The 20216-nt window shown below is 43.3% G+C and overlaps 1 protein-coding gene across 1 annotated transcript in view; it reads right to left on the bottom strand.

Annotated features, from left to right (window-relative positions):
* Positions 1-588: 588 nt before the first annotated feature.
* Positions 589-20216, bottom strand: part of LOC310771391 (PDZ domain-containing protein 2-like) — a gene marked incomplete at its 3' end in the record, with an annotated part of 34910 nt that continues 15282 nt past the window's right edge. The window contains exons 4-8 of the mRNA XM_083664014.1: positions 13922-14783; positions 10176-10293; positions 9889-9990; positions 2602-2872; positions 589-734 (exon numbers count right to left, since the gene is read on the bottom strand). Of these exons, the coding sequence (XP_083520140.1) occupies positions 589-734; positions 2602-2872; positions 9889-9990; positions 10176-10293; positions 13922-14783 (1499 nt within the window). The remainder of the gene's footprint in view (positions 735-2601; positions 2873-9888; positions 9991-10175; positions 10294-13921; positions 14784-20216) is intronic.

Consider the following 20216-nt stretch of genomic DNA (forward strand, 5'->3'; position numbering starts at 1 on the left):
AAGTATAAGTGAGAAAGTATTAAAATAGAATAAGATTGAATAAATATGAAAAGTAAATATGAAAAGTGTTCACAGTGTCCAAGAGTGTCTGCTTGTCAGTGGATTTTATTTTTAATTATTTTTTGTCACTTAAATTTTTATTGAGGAATATAATTTTAACACTCCCGGCTATAACTGGCTTCCGTAAGGAGATTATTATATCTTCGGATCTGCGATCGGACATCAGAGACGGGTAGGAGAGCATTTTAACCATATGCGTCGCCCAATATCCTTATGGGACAATGTGTGACGCTGATTCAGAGTGGATCGCAGAGGAATGCTTCTTTTCTTGGCACAGATAGGGAGAAGGGTCTGGATGAGATTTATTTTTATTTTTTAGATAAGCTACAAATAACATTTAAAATTATAAATTTTGTGTGGATGCATGGATTGCTATGACTGCCCACGAGATCTTAGAAAATGTGTGCTCTAAGGCCAGTTTGTCTCTCAAGTTATTGTGAATGTCATATTGCAATACGCACTGACTGGTGGTCCTAGATCAGTATTTGGCTTTCTGCATACTGGTACAGCTTTCTATGAGAGTTCCATCTAAAATTCACCTTTAAAGATGTGTTTGACATTAAGTGGCCTGTCTCCATGGGCTGAGGCTTTGCCCCCCTCCAGACTGAAGCCCAGGCCAGCAGAGCTCTTCTGAAGCTCCACGGTTAAAACGCCATCTGGACCTACATTCACCACTGAGAAATATACAATTAATTACATTTTAAGTATGGAAATGGCTTTTTTTTAAGCACAACATTTCTCACATAGTGAGTGAATACCATAAGGTTTATTGTCAGATGTGGAGGGAAGGCGGATTTGAGCTCAAATCCAAGGCCGCCATTTCCCCGATTCCAATGTACAAATATGCTTATAACACTTGTGCACTTCTTCTAACATACAGAATATACCATAAGGTAATTTTTTTTATGGCTATCTTGAAATTGAGGCCAAATCTGACTTCCCTCCACATCTGACAATAGACCTCATGGTATTCACTCACTATGTGAGAAATTTAATGCTTCTTTGAAAAAATGCACAATTGTTATAAGCACATTTGTATATTCCGGAGAAATGGCGGCCATCTTGGAATTGAGGCCAAATCTGACTTCCCTCCACATCTAAAAATAAACCTTGTGGTATTCACTCACTATGTTAGAAATGTTGTGCTTCTTTGACAAAATGCACAATTCCTGTATTTTTGGGAGCTTACTACTATTCAAGATACTCAAAATACATGTAAATAAATTAAAATCTAAATAAATAAAGGGAGGAAAGGGAATTTTTCTCTGGACTCTGGATGCTCTTGATGTGTTTGTTTATATCTGAGTTTAATGTCGATATAAAGGACTCTGGATGCTCTTGATGTGTTTGTTTATATCTGAGTTTAATGTCGATATAAAGGACTCTGGATGCTCTTGATGTGTTTGTTTATATCTGAGTTTAATGTCGATATAAAGGACTCTGGATGCTCTTGATGTGTGGAATTCGTTTGTGGCAACATTTCAGAAAGAAATTGGATCGCAATTGGTGCTGCGGCTCCCTGCATTCACTCAGCCGAGGCTGCCTGCACTGAGCCGAGGCAGGTTTCCTGTTTGCGGCTGCAGCCAGCCCAGTGATCGAGTTTTGAAATGTGTGTTTCAACATTCCAACCCAGTGATCCTTAGTATCGACATTAAAGGAAGACATTCACATATTTTTTGTAAGTTTTGGTTAGCTATTTTGCGACTATTTTAACATAGACAGTATGGGCGCCCTCTTCTAAGCTACTGTAGGAACAGTCGCAGAAGCACCAGCCAGCCAGCATGGATCTGCATTCTCCAAGCAGGTCTGTGTAAAAAGCATTTAACACTGAAACGTGACTATGGAGCTATAAAATAAATTATTTTTGGACACCCGACCCAGCGAAAACCAAAATGGAATAGTTAAATATCCAGATTATGAAGCAACCCAATTGCCAGAATAAAATGTAAAAAAACAGAATATTATGTACAATATCAACGTACATTTGCATAGGCCCTAGCCTACTATAATGTTATAATCATGTTTTCCAGTGACTCCTGAGCAAACCAATCAACTAATAAAATAGTATAATTTAAATATTAATCAATAATTCAATCAATAATTTAATTGATTAATTTCTGGTAATATACTGTACAATATGATGACAAAATAGTGTATCTATGAGAATCTGAGTGGTGCCCCATTTCCTATAGGCGATTGTTTTTAACCCCTACCCCTTGTGGCTCTGTTTTGAAGGGCAAGGGGGAAAAGGGGCACTCAAAAACTAGGGGTAGGGGTAAAAATAAGAATTGGGATTGGGCCTAAATCTTTATGTCAGTGTTGGTTACAGTATTTACTCAAAGTTTTACAGTTGACATCAAGAATATATTCACAGATTATTGAAGAAGGTAACATTAACAGAATTAAAACATAAAGCCAATAGTTATGAGACAGATGTTCAGTAGCAGAAGCCCTACTGCAGTGGGACTTAAACTACTTTTTATTCATCACAACCATTGGCAACTTTGTCCATATTTCCACAGATATAACCCTGGTCCTCACCTGCTCCAGCCTCCACAGACTTCTCCTTGGCAGAGAAGATCCTCCTTGGGTGGCCGCTCATGTCATGTCTGTCAAAGACACTTAATTCACTGTCCTTGCCTCTTCGGATGACTACTAAGGCTTGGCTAGACAGCCTAGCTTGATGTAGGCAAGACAGAGTCTCTCCATGGGTTTTGCCCTCCAGATTTGTGCCATTTATGGATAAAATGCTGTCCCCTCTCTGGATAGTGGCTTCAAGGCTAGCTACACCTTTGGTGAAGACCCGATGAACCTGGGAGCGATGGGATTTGTTTAGTGCAGTGTAAATTTTAATGCATGTCTTCTGTGTACTATATAGCAGGTAAACTCACATATTCAAGATTCAATTTAATAGCCATAGTCAGGGCCGTAGCTAGCTATGAGGACGGGGAGGTCCGGACCTCCCCTAATATTTCAGAGATTTTTTTAATATTTCAGAGATTTTTTTTTTTTTTTTTGCCTTTATTTAACCAGGTTTGTCCCATTGAGATCAAAGATCTCTTTTACAAGAGAGACCTGGCCAAGAAACAGCAGCAACACAAAGTTACAACAAACAAACACATAAACACATACAATTGAAAAACATTAAAATGATCAAATAAAACATTTGCATACAGACAGCCTGTTCTCAAGAGATTTTACCATGGCCTTAAAACCATTTAAGGTTACTAAGCTATTAAGTTTAAGATCAGACTGCAGACTGTTCCATGCGGTGGGTGCAGAGAACCTAAAAGCTTTCTTCCCCAATTCAGTTCGGACTTTGGGAACAGAAAATTGTAGTGTCCTGAGAACGAAGATTGTAAAAAAATAAAACAATCTGCATGGAAAACAGGAAAAGCATGAAAAACACGGGATCGCTTTTATTTTGAAACGAAAGGCAGGTCAGGCAGGAAGTCATCTGACGCCGCATCCACGGTAACTTGATTCTGAGAGAGCAGCAGCATGGTGGTGAGTGATGACTGTCTGTCTGCCTGGCGAGATAATTGAAGGTGAGCGAGCTGCGAGACAGTGAGCGAGTGAACGACAGACAGTGAGTGACACACACTGACAGATTTTTTAGCAACAACCAAGAAAGTAAGTGTCTAGTCTGTCTAACTTTGTGTGTTGTGTACGGCTTGGGTTGTGTACCTGTGTTTGTAGGTGTCATTTTGATATGAATTTGGCTAAAACAGTTTGTGTTTGTTAGTTACAATTATGTTGACAGCAGAGCTGAGCAGGTGGTGACATGAAAGAGAATATACTGAATAATGACATCACAACAGTATAATCCTAATGTTGATTTAAAATGATATATTACTCTAAATATGGCTTAAAAAGGGGGGAAAAAAACCTCAATTTTTTTTCGGCGGCGCCGAATCCGCCTCCCCTTGCTGGACCTCCCCTATTTCAGAACTCTGGTTACGGCCCTGGCCATAGTGAGTAATTGCAAATGCAATGTCTCATTTGCAGATTGCAAATGAGGAATTTGACTTAGTGCAAACTGTACACATAGATGGAGCAAAAACAGAAAACAATCTCAAATTAGAAATAGACGCATGAAAAGTCAATGTTCATGGTATTCATGCACAGAGTAAGCCTACAGAGTAAAACGTTTTTGCATTAATTTAACTCATTGAGTGCCAGCCACTTTTGGAGAACGGACGCTCCCAGTGCCAGAGTTTCAGAGCGTTTTCAGTGATTTCTCGAGGCCCACAGAATATTGTGTGATATTACTATGTAAACACCGAACACGCACAAAGAACGAGGAGACTCTATTGTATCATCAGCAAAAAAAAGTTTATTGATACCATTTTCCGTTCTTTAGTTATCAGCCGGAGAAGATAGGTTGTTTTCAGCAAAAACAGACGTTTCAAATTAGAAGCTGAGATATTCAGCCTTTTGTGAAATGAAGCATTTCAAGCACATTCACTGACTCTGAAGCTAATATTTTCTGATGTAGTGACGTGGTGTAGTTGTGTGGTGCCCTGCGTGCCCCACCCCCCTCTCCCCCCCCTCAGCTGCAAACTCCTCCCCACACTAACACACAGCCTAATACGCACCCAGCGTCTATTTTCAGAGCGCTCCGTTTTTGTGCGCCGGCTCCCAGCGCGACACCGAAAAGCCAAACCGGACTGCTGAGAATGGTTTGGCCCTTCGGCGTCGGGTGCTGTTTTTCTGGCGGCTAATCGTGTGGAGAAACTATGCAGGAGAGACAGAGGGGCTCAGTTGTGGGCGCGGATTGACTGCTGTTCGCAGCTAATGTTAGCTCCAGCCAGAGCAATCTATATGGCTCTGGCTGCAGCATGCATCGGTTTCTCTTTCATCACAGCTTTTTCCTGCTGTTTTCCTGACCTTTCTCTAATCTGGAGAGCACTGTCGCCACCTAATGGGTCCGTAAAATAGGTTATACACCTTCAATAGCTCCAATATTTGTACAGGAGATGCCTGAGGCTTTGATCCACGTCCCACCGTCAAAAAATGCATTTGACGCCGATCGACGTCATTGGCACTCAACGTTACTATTTGATTTGACGCCGATCGACGTCATTGGCACTCAATGAGTTAAGGACGGTGGTACAGTTTTAGAGCTACGCATGTGCAAAGTCGGGTCAGTTTTAGTATGCATGCGTGAGTTTAACCTCCGTGAAACTAACCATAATCAACCACAATAAGTAAACTCCCTTCCGATTAGCCTTAAAAAATAAAAGACAATGTTTTTCTTTGCAATAGACACCTATATATATATTTTTTTTTTAATATTATTTATGAGAAAAGCCATCAGTGTGAATGAGGCAGGCGAGCAGTGGCCAAACACTGATGTTAGCTGTAGCTAGATAGCAAAGTCCACATTAGCAAGCAAGCTAAAGTTTGGTACGTTTATTATTTAGCTAACCAGGGGCACGAGATCCCGGGGTACGGCTGGCTGTCTGTACCCCGGGAGGGGTGTTTAAATGTGGGCCAGCAAGGTCTGGCCGGTGGATAACATAGGTCCCTGGAGGATGGTAGGAGTACCAGGACCACAACATTTATATTGGAATACCAGGGGCAAAAGGTCCTGGCGGGGTGGGGGTCTGTGTGTAGCCTGGGGAGGGGTGCTTAATAGTGGGTTCCAGATTCCTGGAAGTTGGGTGGCTGCCAGAGGTGGTCTTCCTCAGAGAAGGGGGCTCTAATGTCCCATTTCCACTGCTGGTATTATGCCTACCCCAGACTAGAGGATTTTCAAATCCTTGAAGATTATACAAATCTTGAGAGCCCACACACTACAGGACAGAGAGAGCCAATTTTTTTACATTTCAATCTTGGGACACACACACAATCGCGTCTGTTCAAACGCAACCCCACACACTAGAAGATTATGCCCAAGATTCACCTTGGAAGCAGGGCTCGACGTTAACTTTTAAAAGTGGTTGCCGGAGGGGCAACCTGGCAAGAGCTTTTGGTTGCCCGAATAAAAATATGGTTGGCCAATTTTAGTCGCCTTATATTTTGAGTAATTAAGATACTATGCAGTCATAAGCCGGCTTAATAATGACGATGTGACAGAAAAGTATAATAGTCTATAGTATATAGTATAATAGGCCTATTCAGTGTGCGCACCGGGTGTAGTAGTAGTAATAATGATAATAATAATAATAATAATAATAATAATAATAATAATAATAATAATAATAATAATACATTTGTGTCATTTCGTTTTCTAAACAAATCTTATTTTTTGTTTTTATAATGCATTTGCACTGAAAGGATTTGTTTAACTAATATTTGTGAACTTTCATTTCCATATATTTTTAACAGTTATTGTTCATATTGTGCTTAATTTATTAATTAAAAGCGTTATTGATAATGAAGTAGCCTATGCCTCCTCATGTTCATTCAGGGATACTATGATGACAGTGGTTTGGGGCCCCCACTCTGATGTTGCATAGGGCCCCAAAAGGCCCAGAAGCGGCCCTGCAATCCCTCTCTCTCTCAGCCCGTATGACATGCAGACAGGGATGCAAATCATTCCTCAGCACATATACGCGGTGGTAAAACGTTTTTGAAGGATGTCCTGGTCGAGGTGTATGTTATTGTTGTAGGCTTGTTGTAGGCTACATGCTTTGCAGTATAGCATTCGTTTTCCTTCCCGTTCAAAGACGCACGGGTATTTCAACTCGATGACAATTTCCTCGTCCTTTGTTTCTGTGCGGGGCTGCGGGCGGACGCGGACCAGATTATTTTGCGAAAAACTGTAATGGAAACACAGCTACTACTGGCTCTCTGCTCAAGATGCAATCGCCTGTCGAGTTGTAAATATCTAACATGTTAGATATGCCCGATTCACAATCGGGAAGAGGCAGTCTTCCCGATTGTGAATCTTTGAACCCCACACACTACGGGATAATTTGGGAAGATTATCTGCCCGACGCGGCTCAAATCGGGAGCACCCCCGAGAAAATCGGGAGGGGGGAATCTTGGCCCCGCCCGGCTCGACTCACATTTTTATAGTATTCCACCGGTCAAAAACCGGGACAGCCCGGGTTGAGTCGTGCTACTTCTAGTACCACCTCTGTCGAGGTTCCAGGGCTGTGGACCCAGTACCATATGGTGATGTGAAAACACTGCAGATGACTGATTGGTCAGGCAGAATCAGGCAGAATTCGCCCCAGGGAATGTAATCAACGTTGGGGGAATTAGTCTCGCTTGCCAGTCTCACTCTGGTCTACAGTAGCAGGGAAAATGACTCTGTTATCTTACAACCATCCACCGAAAGTACCAAGCAGGCCTGCTTTATTGCACAATCCAAATCTTCATCAAAACTTGCCATTTTCAGCGTGTAGTAATGCTAGCTTGCTAGATAGCGTTGTTGTTGTTTCACAGCGGCGGAGGCATTTTAGAGCGACACACAGGGAGCGCTCCGACTGAAATGGTCGGAGCTGGTCAGAGCCAATGGCAGAGCTTGCAGGGACTGGAAAGGGATTTCCTTCCGCTGCCGACTGAAATGGTCGGCATCAATGGTAGAGCTTAGACTGCAGCCTGCTTCCAGGCAGTCAGAGAACGCTTTCAGACATGTTTGGAATTCAGGAGTTATCTAGAGGCCATGCGGATGGCTGTAATGTGTGAATGTGTGCATGTGGCTCATGCGCGCTCCCGCGGAGCCTCTTCCTAGCCGGAGGGAAGTCTTGGGCTCAGGGTACACACAGGGGCGGATTGTCCCCCCCCCCCCCCCCCCCCCCCCCCCCCCCCTCCAGAGCTCCGTGAAGTAGTCAGCTCGTGAGTGCATGAGGACAGAGACATCGCGACAGATTATTATTATATAAATAGTCGATGTGAATGAGCGAGCAAAAAACACATGCCAGCTCAAACCTGCTCCGTGTGTGACAGCCAACATGTTGCTGGATTGCTGGATTGAAAGGCTCATGGCTCTGATCTGATTTCATGTCTGCTTCGCACAGCACACACATTTAATAAGCATTTTTGGACGCGAGGGTCGTCCCGCTTCCCAGTATTGGACATCGCTAGGTAGGGTATCTGGATCTGGTTGCGTTCATGTCTTTGATTTAACGTGTACACAGCGTTTATTAAGATTCAATGGCAGAACCGCAAATGCCAAGTAGCGTCAAGTCAGGCAGTATAAAACGAAAACTTCCGGGTATAATCTTCGCAATAATGGCAATTAAATAAAGTAAATGCACGTGTAATGTTTTTTGTGTGTGTTTCGAAAGATACAGAACGGAGATAAACTGGAAGAATATCTGCTCCCTTCGAAAAGTCCATTTTAACCCGTAGTGAGTCGACATTCTAATTTTTTGTTACTAAGTAATACAACATTTATTTTATTTTGAAGGTAAAAACGTCTAGCTTCCTGTATTCTGTATAATTCTAGTAGGTTGGATGCATTTTAGGACTGAACATAGCAAAGACCTGTTTTGTTTGTAGTGCTTGCGACTCGAGGAAATCGATGCATCTGGGCGTGAGTTGTAGGGTTGTTTAATTAATTACTTACTAACGTTATGCGCAAACGATTATATGCCGTGAACGTTAGGCAGTTATCGCCCATTATGTATTTTTCGTTTTCACAAGTCGTGTGGTCATGCCCAAATTCCCCCACCCCCGCCCCCTCTCTACTTTACAAACTCTGCGGAGGTGCTACTCATGTGTGAAAGCAACATGCCTCATGTGTGAAAGGGTACACTTCACGTATCATCCGGGGCAGGCTCAGTGGGGGGCAACCCTCACCTGATCCGGAGTTCATGTGTGAAAATAACAAGACTAGGGGAGAATTGTCTGTCAACATCGGTCATGAAACATACAAACATTCAATCATCCTAAAGACACTAATGCACACAAGCATATATAATATCATATACGCTGCTTTAAATGTGTAATTAGTTGAAAGTTTGTAACATTATAGGACGTTTTATACAGTTGGAAACCCAAAGTTGCTTATAATCAGTGGACTTGGCAACTCTGACTTGCGCATGCGTACGTCAAGACCTGTGCCAACCTTGTCTAGACCTGTACCGACTTCACGCATGCGTACATCTAAAACTGTACCCCTGCATCGTAGGTCTGTGAATCTTCACTGGCCTCATGATTCGATTCGATTACGATTCAGAGGGCTACGATTCGATTCGATTACGATTATCGATGCATCTCGATGCATCTTTTCCCCAATACATGATTTCTTTTTTCTCACTTTCTTTTTTGCATTGTATTATGATCCATAATTAAAATAAACAACTGCATGTACTTCCATTATATTTTATTTGATTATTAAATTATTATTATTATTATTATTATTTTTAATAATCGATTTTTGACATTTGTGAATCGATGCAGAATCGTGCACGTCTGCATCACGATGCATCTTATAATCGATTATTTTTGACACCCCTACTGCATCGCTCTCCGGCTCTGCAATTCAATTCAATTGTCCAGAAAATACCTCCGGCGCCACCTTCCTCTTCAAGAACTGAACTACATCAGTGAGTTTATTATGAGGTTCGTCAGGTATTGACTGCTGTGTTGATGTCTATGTATTGACACCATTCACTGTGTTTGCTTTGCATTGTTGTTGGCAACATGCTGATGTTTGGGATTTGAGTAGGCTATTTGATGTTGAGAGATCTTTAACACTGTCCTTTGGTGTGACAAGATACGTTGGTAGATCTTCATTGTTTGTGTGACTTTAGATGGCATTATTCGGCTGGAATTCACATAATCAACCAGTCTCTTGTTTCACTTCTACACAGTTTATTGGGTGTCAGTATAATTTAGTGTAATATCCCTATACCGTTCTATACTTACAGTTACTGCCTTCTGCTCAAGGTCCACTCCACCAGCGACACTGAAACCCAGGCCAGAGCCTTCCTCTTTAATAAGGACAACAAAATGAGTATTGTTGTGAACCTGTGGACAGTTCAGATGCAAAGGAAAGCAATTTGATAACCAATTTAAACAAAAAGTATGGTTTTAAAAATACATTCTACCGAGAACTGTATCAGTCATTAAATCACAAATACATGTCCAGTCTTTACTGTATTATGGGACTGTGTGTGTGTGTGTGTGTGTGTGTGTAAGCATTGTGTGATTACCTCGGAGAGGGCCTTGGTTTCCTGGAGCAGGGCCAACACATCTGATTTTGTTGTGAGGGAGGACAGGACCGCTTGCAGCTTGCTCTGGTTCACTGGAGAACTGAGCAGCCCGTTTAAACTGCAGAGAAAAACAATCCATAGTTTAAGACACACACTTTGCATCCCTTGCTTGAGAATTCGCATTTTAGGGGTTCAAGGCCCCTAGTGGCTGAAACCCCTTTGTTTTTCTATCGACTTATTTTGGTTTTTCTGCCGCGACATGACATTTGCCCATTGGCAGTGGTGGCTTCTATATGCTCCAGAAATATGTTCCCAATTGGCCTGATGAGGGCGCTATAATTAAAGGATACAATTTCAAACTTTGGGGCATCTGGGTAGCGTAGAGCAGTGTTTCCCAAACTTTTTTCTGGGGACCAACTTTTTAGAAATGACAAACCATCATCAGAATCAGAATCAGCTCTGGCTTGCATAACTCTCAATGTAATGTAGATTTAAATGAGGAGATCCACAACTTTCATTTAAGGGCACCAGTTCAAAACAGGTAGACTTAAAACCAAGCTGGTCGTGTGGATAGTTCATTTTAGAAGGGGCATTACGGCCAAACTGCGCTGCATCCACCGCACTTTTTGACCGTGGTATAAATCCTGCTCTGGATGATGCCCCTCGCGACACGTGGTGCCCTCCGCACAGTGCGTGGTGCACATGTATGGTGGTGCTGGTACTCGCATAAAAAAGGTATGCACAGGCTAAAACAAAGGACCGGGGTGTATATAAACATTCACATTAACTACTATACACAATAATAAGTGTATGAAAATGCATCTATTTTAATTATGTGTATATGAAAGGAATGTACGCATATACAGTATATTATCTATAAATAAGCCACATGTATAAACAAAGACCAGTGACGTGCGGCGAGATCAGTGGCTGGGTAGGCAAAAAAAATCCATTCAGACCGATTCAGACACATAGGACTGTATTGTATCATATTAAATAAATAAAGTAGCAATAGTAAATAGTATAGCAAAGCTCAATTGCCTCTTAGCCTTGACTATAGGATAAAAGTGGGGGAATAATTTCAAAAGTACACTTTAGCCTTATTACCGTATATGTTAATTTAAAGTTTAGTCATCCCTCACACATTATTTGTTGTTAATAAAATGAGCCAAGTTTTAGGCTTGTTTTTCTGTCTGTTAGATTGAAGTGTTTAGCTATTCCTAGCCATCAAAACTTGAGCTGTTTAAACCTGTTAATTGCTCACAGCATTAGCAGCTGATTGCTGGAAGGTGTAGCCTGACTCCCACTCCTTCATAAACCTTCATAAATACAACCTAAGACATGACTAATGTGCATGCTATCCTGTGTCTTCTGTGTGCTGATCGCTTCCTACAATAAACAGCCACCAAAAAAAGATGTCTGTAACAGGCACCGTTTTGATTCGATTTTCACAGTAGCGCATAGAGCTGTCAGCTTTCGGACCCTGGCTGCAGCACCTGAAGGCAGCACACAACTCTCTCTGTATGCCTGGTTGATAGACGTGCTTCCTCAAATGCTCTCATCTCGTGACAGGCATGTTGTTGCGAGCCGACGAGAACGTGCATCAGACACACAAAACAACATTAATATTGTAACGTGTCACAAACTAGACACAAGGCGTATTCCAGTTATGCACTTCCCAAAACCGTACAACTACAGTGGGCCGTAGTCACACCAAAGCAAGCCTCGAAAGACACTCACTAGTCTCCCACTCTAACCAAAGCCGCTTTCAGACCCAGCTTCTTCCCCAGTTCCTCCACAACACCCCCCTCTCTCCCGCGACCCACCCATACCAATCTCCACGCCTCCTTAGTCTCGGCCAATCACAGGTGGGCCCCTTCACGTGGAACTTGTTTACTGGTCGTTAGCTTGACAGACAGGCGTCTTCCCCATTGAAAATGTTGATTTTGAAGTAAAATGCTTCAATCTGGTGCACTTAAGAACTTGCACGTGCACTTATTAAGAGGCTAGATCTATAAAGAACTACAGACATCATATTAGATTGATATGATATTAAATATATAGTGTGTGTGCGTGTATACACGCAAGTGTTTTAGTATGTATACATGGTATGCTACAAAAGTACTAGGCACAACTCTAGAGTATGTGTGATATTATTATGGATATAATGTGAGTATGCACACATCTCTTATATATTATTACAGTAGCATAACATGTTATTACACTATAATTATACTTTCATATTAAGCCTATAGATATAAAACAGGGGGTAGGACTTGATAAGTGTTAACTTCTTCTTACTCCTTTTCGGGCATGACAAACAAATGTAAATTGAGTGTGAATTTGCTGTATATTGTATGCTGTGAATTCTAATTGACTATGATTGTTTGGCACTTCTTGCCTATATTACTTTTATTCTTTATTTTTGTTTTTTACCATGTTTGAAATAAATCTAATAAATAAATACGGTAGTAATATATTTACTGTGCTGTTACTTTACAATGATACAAAAATAAATGTCTCCCCACGTAATATATATTCTGCATACAGGTCACATATGGCACAATACTGCTCAATTAAATACAATGGCCCATCTACACAAACATCACTTACAGGGGAGTTACTTACCCATTCACTTCAATAGAACTGTCCCTAAAGTCTAGCCCCAATGCAAAATTTGAACGTTGTGGTGAGTTATGTCTCTTCCTTCTATATAGCACACAGAGAGGAAGCAAATTGTTGCATTTCTGGTCAACTATGTCATATAGACACTTTTTTTGTTTGCAAACAACGATTGTGTATTTTCGTGGGTGGAGCCGAACTGGTTGCAGAAAGTGAACCGTACTCACTGTGGGGTTGGTCAAAGAGGCAGTGCCGGACATCGTCATATACCCAGTGGGAAAGCTCAGTGTCTATACGGCTGAGCCGCGCACAAGACTTTTTTTTTCCCCTCATTCCGAGAATCTCTACAGCTTGTTTCCTACTTGCAGAGAGTATTGAAGGCAAGAGTTGATATATATTTGATATATATTTGGCGGCAGCCAAAAGGCTGCCGCCATTTTGGCTTGAAAAAAGCCTCAATGGCCAATGGGACAACAGCATAGAACCATGACAGCCAATCAGAGGTGTCTCTTTCAGGCCAAAATGGCGGATTTGCTGTGCGCCGATGTTGCAATAGAACAACCTATTATCTTCTGTTCCTATATCAATGTAAGTTTTTTGCAACCACTGACGTAAACCCGTGACGTCCACGCGAAATTGGTCTATATCATGTTATTTATGAGTGCTTTAAAACATCAATGACAGATGAATAGATCTGGGGGCCGGGGCTATTTAAAATGTCAAAGCTGTATATATACTGTATATATATATATATATAACATATATATATATATAGAGAGAACATAAAACCTACACAAACCAGTCTGTTACAATATTATTTACTGTCGATGACTAAATACAGTGTTTTAGGGAGTCCCGTTGTTGTTCGCTACCATAGCTCGAATTAAGGGGAGCTTGGCAGCGCAGCGCTCTCCGGGAGCTACGGAGCTACGCGCTGCTAGAAAAATCTTCAGGTACGCGGTTGCAGAGGCCTCGCCCCTGTCATGACCAGCGTGATGATGTCATGCTGCTATGCTACGGGATAACAAAGTGGAATATCAGTGTGCAATGAAATGTATAAATTTAGTCCACTAACCACTGACTTGTTTTGAGGAATCAGTTCAATTGAAATGTGTTTCCCCCACCTGATGGACCAGCCTGGCTGCTGCCCATTGGTCCCTGGGCTCCCTTGACAATCTTCACTGGCCTCAGGATCAGCTTGGCTCACCCTGGTCACATCCACTCCTGTGGGGCTTGCAGACTGGGAGAAGCCCTCAGTCATGGGGGACTCCATAAGCCTTGTAGTATCAATTTTATATGTGACTGCACCTGGTTCACTGGAAAAGTCCTCTGGGCATAGTTTTTCCAGGTCAGGCATACTGAGTGCCCTGAGCTCCCGCAGCCTGGTGCGGGACAGGTTGGCATTTCCTCTGGCATGTTTACTCCGCAGCACCGGAGGAGTGTGTGGGGTGACCCCGTCCGAAGCTTTGGGAATTTCACCCCCAACTTTGTCCTGGGGCGGGGGAGTGGTGTTGCAGCTTGAAGGGGGCAGGTCAAAGTTCATCAGTGTAATACTCGAGGGAGATTTGCCATGAAAAGGCCTGGCAGGGTTTAGAGTCTCCACATAAGAGCTGAAACTCCTTCGCAGTGCACGGCAGTCAATAGAGTTAACCAAGTCCATATAACCAGAAAGCCTCTGGTTCAGTGGGGGCCTACATGTCGGAGCATACGACTGAATGTCAATGCCTTTGACCACCGGCTTGTCAAAGATAGCCAGGTTTTCAAAGGACTTGATCTTCTGTCTGACAGAGAAGGGATTGGGTTCCGCAGGTAAGACAGCATCTGAGGAGAAACTTCGTCTTTCGAATGCTTTTATGTACAGAGTAGACCTGCTGGACGTCTTTGCTGTAGTACAAGTTTCAGAGCCATTGGTTTTGATTGAATGAGTTTCATTTGTTGAATACATTGCATTAAGTACTTCATTATCAGCCATCCCATTAGTTTTTTCTAGTTTAAATGTGGAGCTGGAGGGCAAAAGCATAGGTGCTAATCTTGTATCTGTGCTGCCTTTAACGCCATTTTGTGAAAATAACCTTTGAGTTGTATTAGAGTCCTTTGTATTCACAGTTTCTCTGCATGCCAGAACCGTTGTGAATGGCGATGATGAAGACCCCAATGAGGATGACAATCTGACTTCTATGAATGTCCTCTGAGTGGCCGGTGTCTCTGGCTGGCCCTGTGCTATGCTAACTGCCTGGGAGTCCTGCTCCCCTTGGCCCGAATTAACCTCCTTTTTCTTTTTAGAAGATTGTGCGGTGTCTAATGTAGCACCTGCAGACCAGGACTTAGCCTTATGTTGTCCTCTGTCACTTAATATGGGAGAGGCAAGACTGCTGCTAATATCAAGCTGTTTACTGGTCTTCAAACAGCTGGACATGGCTGCCTTCTTGGCTTGTGGTTTTGGTGACTGGACTGGGGAAGCAGTGGCTTTCCTAGGAACTGGACTTTCTGCTCTGGTAGATGTTAAGGAAAGTTGCTCTTGTGGTTTGTTTTTACACTTAATGTTCAGGCCCTTCAGTTTGGGAGCACTAGTGCTTGACCTGTTGTGAGCGTTGTCCCGAAGTTTAAAGTTATTACTCAACACAGGGCAGCTTGAACTATAGAGACATTTTGGGCTGGAGCCCCTAAGCAAGGGGCTAGTTGGGATGTTTGAAATTGTTCTGGAATCCAGGACTTTCTCTCTCTCCTTGTCTCTTATCATAAGGGATGTTGACACTCCTGTGCCTGATCTACTGTTGCTTGAATTGGGGGTCTTTGTTTCCGCTGGAGTGGAACGAGGTGGTGTTTGTGTAGTCAACTGCTTCCCAGAGGCTGAGATCTGTGAGCCATTTGCATGCAACTTTGCAGTCCTTTCTTGACTCTGTGGAGTGACACTGTGGGTATCTAGTGTGGGGGAGGGACTGCTATAAACCTTTACATATGCAGGAGTGGATGCCACAAATGTGTCAACTTTGTCACATGTCCCATTAGCTCTATTAATGTGGCACTCTGTGGAAGGCACATGTATTGTATCCTTGGAAGACTGGCATAGCTTTTGGCCGGAGGAATCCAGCAACATATCAAAGGTGTGAGCAATGTTTGTGTTTGGGCTGCTGGCATGCTGGGGAGGCAACGGTCCATTCAGTGACTGGCTGAGTGAAGATCGGTTCAAAGCAGCAGGTTGCTGGGATTCACAGAAACAAATCCCCACTTCCTCCTCATCCAAGCATGGTCCTTGGAGATTTGCATCACGGTCGGCCATTTTATCGCCGATGTGACAGTTGTCAGTGGTGGAGTCGCATTCCAAGTCATCCACCGTATGAAACAAGTGCTTAGAGGCAGCCTCAGGCCTCTTAGAGGCAGCCTCAGGCCTCTCCCCACTTGAGCCACTGGAAAAAGAGCTGTTCTCTGTGAGATGGCTTATGTTTAACGAGTAACTGTTTAGGAATGATTTCCCTAGATCTTTATTATTTCTTGCATCCAAGATGGAAAAGTCCTGAAGACCTTTCTCAGGCAGGGTTGCACTGTGTTGGCTAGAGCAGCAGAGTACAGTATCATTACTTAATACAGTTTTGGAAAGGGATTTGGAGGTTTTATATGTATCATTGCAGAAGCTTAGTTCTGATATAAAATCATCTATATTGGTCACAGGTATTTGAGAGTCAGGGTTTGTTTGGGTTGTGGGGTTGGAATTTGTTTGTGGTAGGTCATTCCCTGGATTTTCACTCGTTACTTGTCCTTCATCAGTTGGCACCCGAGTGGATGTGGGTGGGTCCGCTCCATCACAGCCTCCTGATGACATCATCAAACTGGACAGCCGATCTACAGCTGTGGTGAGAAAGGAAATGTGAAGAAACAGTCAGGACCTGTTGTTAGACATGACTCAGAGAGAGATGACAGTAGCCGTGTTCGGAATGGTTCACTAACTCAGTATTCTCCATGTAGTGTTTACATATAGTCAACTACATATGGCCCATTTCCACCGCTGGTATCAACGCGGCCCCGCCCAGCTCGTCTCGCTTTTTTGTCTCATTCCACCGATCAAAAACGTGGACAGCCCGGGTTGAGTCGGGGTTGAGTGGTGCTGCTTTTGGTCCCTGCTCTGTTGAGGTTCTAGCGCTGTGAACCCGGGTTCATACGGTGACGTGAAAACACTGCAGACGACTGATTGGTCAGGCAGAATCATGTTTACTCTATCTACTGACTGTCAATGCATATCAGTTTAGTGGGGCTTACCTTCTCTTCTGTTATGTTATTTCCATCAGTCTTTTGTGTTGCTGCCTTCGCCTCTGGTGAAATAAAATCGATCTCCTTACTCAGCTTTAACATGGCGGTGGTTTTCAATTGTTTTGAGAGAGAAAAAGTCCGCTGCTCAGGAAGCTCCTGTAGTTGTGTGCAGCATCGTCTGCGCTAGGCCGCAGGCGGGGGTAAGTGAAGCCGCGGTCTTGCCTGGTGAGAGGCCGCCGGGGTAGAGGCTTCACTCTGTAGCGCAACCCCCGTCCCTCGCGCAGCGCATGCATGTGAGTTTGACTAACAACAAAGTGATATCCATTCTCCTGGCCGATTGTCACATTTGCCCATGTACACTGTAGGTCAGGGTACTCAACTTGCTTTGCCCGAGGGCCACTTTCGTGAAATGATAGAAGGCCAGGGGCCAGTTAATAAACAATCAATATACATTTTTCTGTAGCGGATTGTAGGTTTTTGGGGTGTCAGCCGGAGTTTAGTCTGACAATGTTGTGCACACCGGATAGTTAGTTAGGTTAAGTACATACATAAGTGCCTGGGTAGGGAGCAGACGGCGGTAGTTGACAATTTAGCAGCTAAATCATAGATTATTGAAAGATATTCCATATTCCAGACTGAAATGCTATAACAGAAGTGGAGTATTGGCCAGAATGACATGAACATTTTGACACTTAGGCCATGTTCACATTACAGGCAAATCCGATTTGCTGATAAAGTGATCAATCATCATTATCTTGATTGGTTTCCCAATTCTGATTTGGGAGTGTGTCCGCACTGCCACACATCTGATTCTCAAGTCGGATCTGTGTGGCCAGACCTAAACAGCCTATCTGCATGGGTTGCTATGGTAACGACGTGGGCGTCAGTGATGTTGGTGATGTGGTTTTCCTGCGCAGAAGCATTTGATGACGAGTTGCGAGTGACGTTCAAATCAGATTTGGTGGATCTGCGCGTCCACACTCAAGTCACATCAGTCGAAAGCAGATTGGAAACTACTGTACCTCCATATGTGGTTTGGGACAAGTGACACAAATCAGACTTGGAGCGTCCAGACTCATAAAACCAATCTGGATAAAGTCATATAGGTCATTAAAGTTCACAAATCAGATTTGGCCTCCTAGTCTGAACATGGCCTTATTCAGCGGGTATCTTGCATGTTGCGTTCAGGTGCACTGTAAAAAAAAAAAAATCTATATAATTTATTTTTTATTTTTTTGCAATTCCATCGCGGGCCACACAGGGGGCGCCCGCGGGCCGCATATGGCCCGCAGGCCGCCAGTTGAGTATCACTGCTGTAGGTCATTTAGGCACCAGTATTTCATAAACAGTTTAAAAGTTCTGTGTATGGATTTAATTTTAACGTTATATGTTATAGCCTACTTCGGTTATGGGCGGAGGGCAGATATGCGGTCGCTATGACGACCAGGTGTGGGCGGGGGCAGATCGAGCAGTGGTGGAAACAAAACATCCATCGGGTCGAAACAAATACAGCCGAGTGGTGACGGGCTGTGCAGGGCTGTAAAATGTGGTGGAAATGAGCCAATAGGGAACGATCAAACGAGTTTAGGACACTACCTCACTCTTCTTCTCCTTTGGTAAACTAAATGTGGTAATTTTGGTAAATGTCGACGAAATCTATGGTAGATTTAGTTGACTAATGGGCTTAGTTAAAGTCTAATGCATTAATTAAATATTTCTCTAGAATTTCCAAACTCAATGGAAAGATCTATAAATCTCTTATTATGGAATGGTATTAAGGCTTAAACGTGCCAACACAGCTTTAACTGTTTAACTTCTTCTCCTCTTCTGATTGGATCTCTTCCCAATTCGTCCTTCCCTAATATTTTCATCTAGTTTTTATTCATTGACAAAAGTGTCAATAGATATGATCATAGTTTCTGTCACCACAACTTGGTTTTTATTTAGTTAACTCATTGAGTGCCAAGGACGTCGATCGACGTCAAATGCGTTTTTTGACGGTGGGACGTGGATCAAAGCCTCAGGCATCTCCTGTACAAATATTGTAGCTATTGAAGGTGTATAATCTATTTTACGGACTCATTAGGTGGCGACAGTGCTCTCCAGATTAGAGAAAGGTCAGGAAAACAGCGGGAAAAAGCCCCGTGATGAAAGAGAAACCGCTCATGCTGCAGCCAGAGCCATATAGATGGCTCTGGCTGCAGCTGACGTTGGCTGCGAACAGCAGTCAATCCGCGCCCACAACTGAGCCCCTCTGCCTCTGTCTGTCTGTCTGCATAGTTTCTCCACACGATTAGCCGCCAGAAAAGCAGCACCCGACGCTGAAGGGCCAAACCATTCTCAGCAGTCCGGTTTGGCTTTTCCGTGTCGCGCTGGGAGCCGGCGCACAAAAACGGAGCACTCCGAAAATAGACCTGGGTGCGTGAGGCTGTGTGTTAGTGTGGGGAGGAGTTTGCAGCTGAGGGGGGGAGAGGGGGGTGGGGCACGCAGGGCACCACACAACTACACCACATCACTACATCAGAAAATATTAGCTTCAGACTCAGTGAATGTGCTTGAAATGCTTCATTTCACAAAAGGCGGAATATCTCAGCTTCTAATTTGAAACGCTGAAATTTGCTGAAAACAACCTATCTTCTCCGGCTCATAAATAAAGAACGGAAAATGGTATCAATAAACTTTTTTTTGCTGATGATACAATAGAATCTCCTCGTTCTTTGTGCGTGTTCGGTGTTTACATGTGTGTAATATTACACAATATTCTGTGGGCCTCGAGAAATCACTGAACACGCTCTGGGAGCGTCCGTTCTCCAAAAGTGGCTGGCACTCAATGAGTTAAGGTCCTGTTAACGTCTTGTTTGTTGACGAACATTTTTGTCATTGTTTTTCTCAATGAAATTAACACTGCTCCAGGACTACACTAGCGACAACCCCCCTAAAGGTCAGTGAGGCACTGCACTTTGCTACACTTTGTGGCAGGACTACTATCCGACGGGTGAACGGGCACTGCACTAGTCTGATCTAATAACAGGACCTCCTGAGTCAACATCCCTATAGAGCAGGGCTATTCAATTAAATTGTTCAGGGGCCCACATTGTCAGAAACCTAAGGGGCCGGGGGCCGGACCCCGAGCCATTATATGTACACTTGACACAACCCGCCACCACATTTCCG

Source organism: Poromitra crassiceps (genome assembly GCF_964638095.1).
Source record: "Poromitra crassiceps genome assembly, contig: HAP1_SCAFFOLD_586, whole genome shotgun sequence".
In the NCBI taxonomy this organism is placed as follows: Eukaryota; Metazoa; Chordata; class Actinopteri; order Beryciformes; family Melamphaidae; genus Poromitra; species Poromitra crassiceps.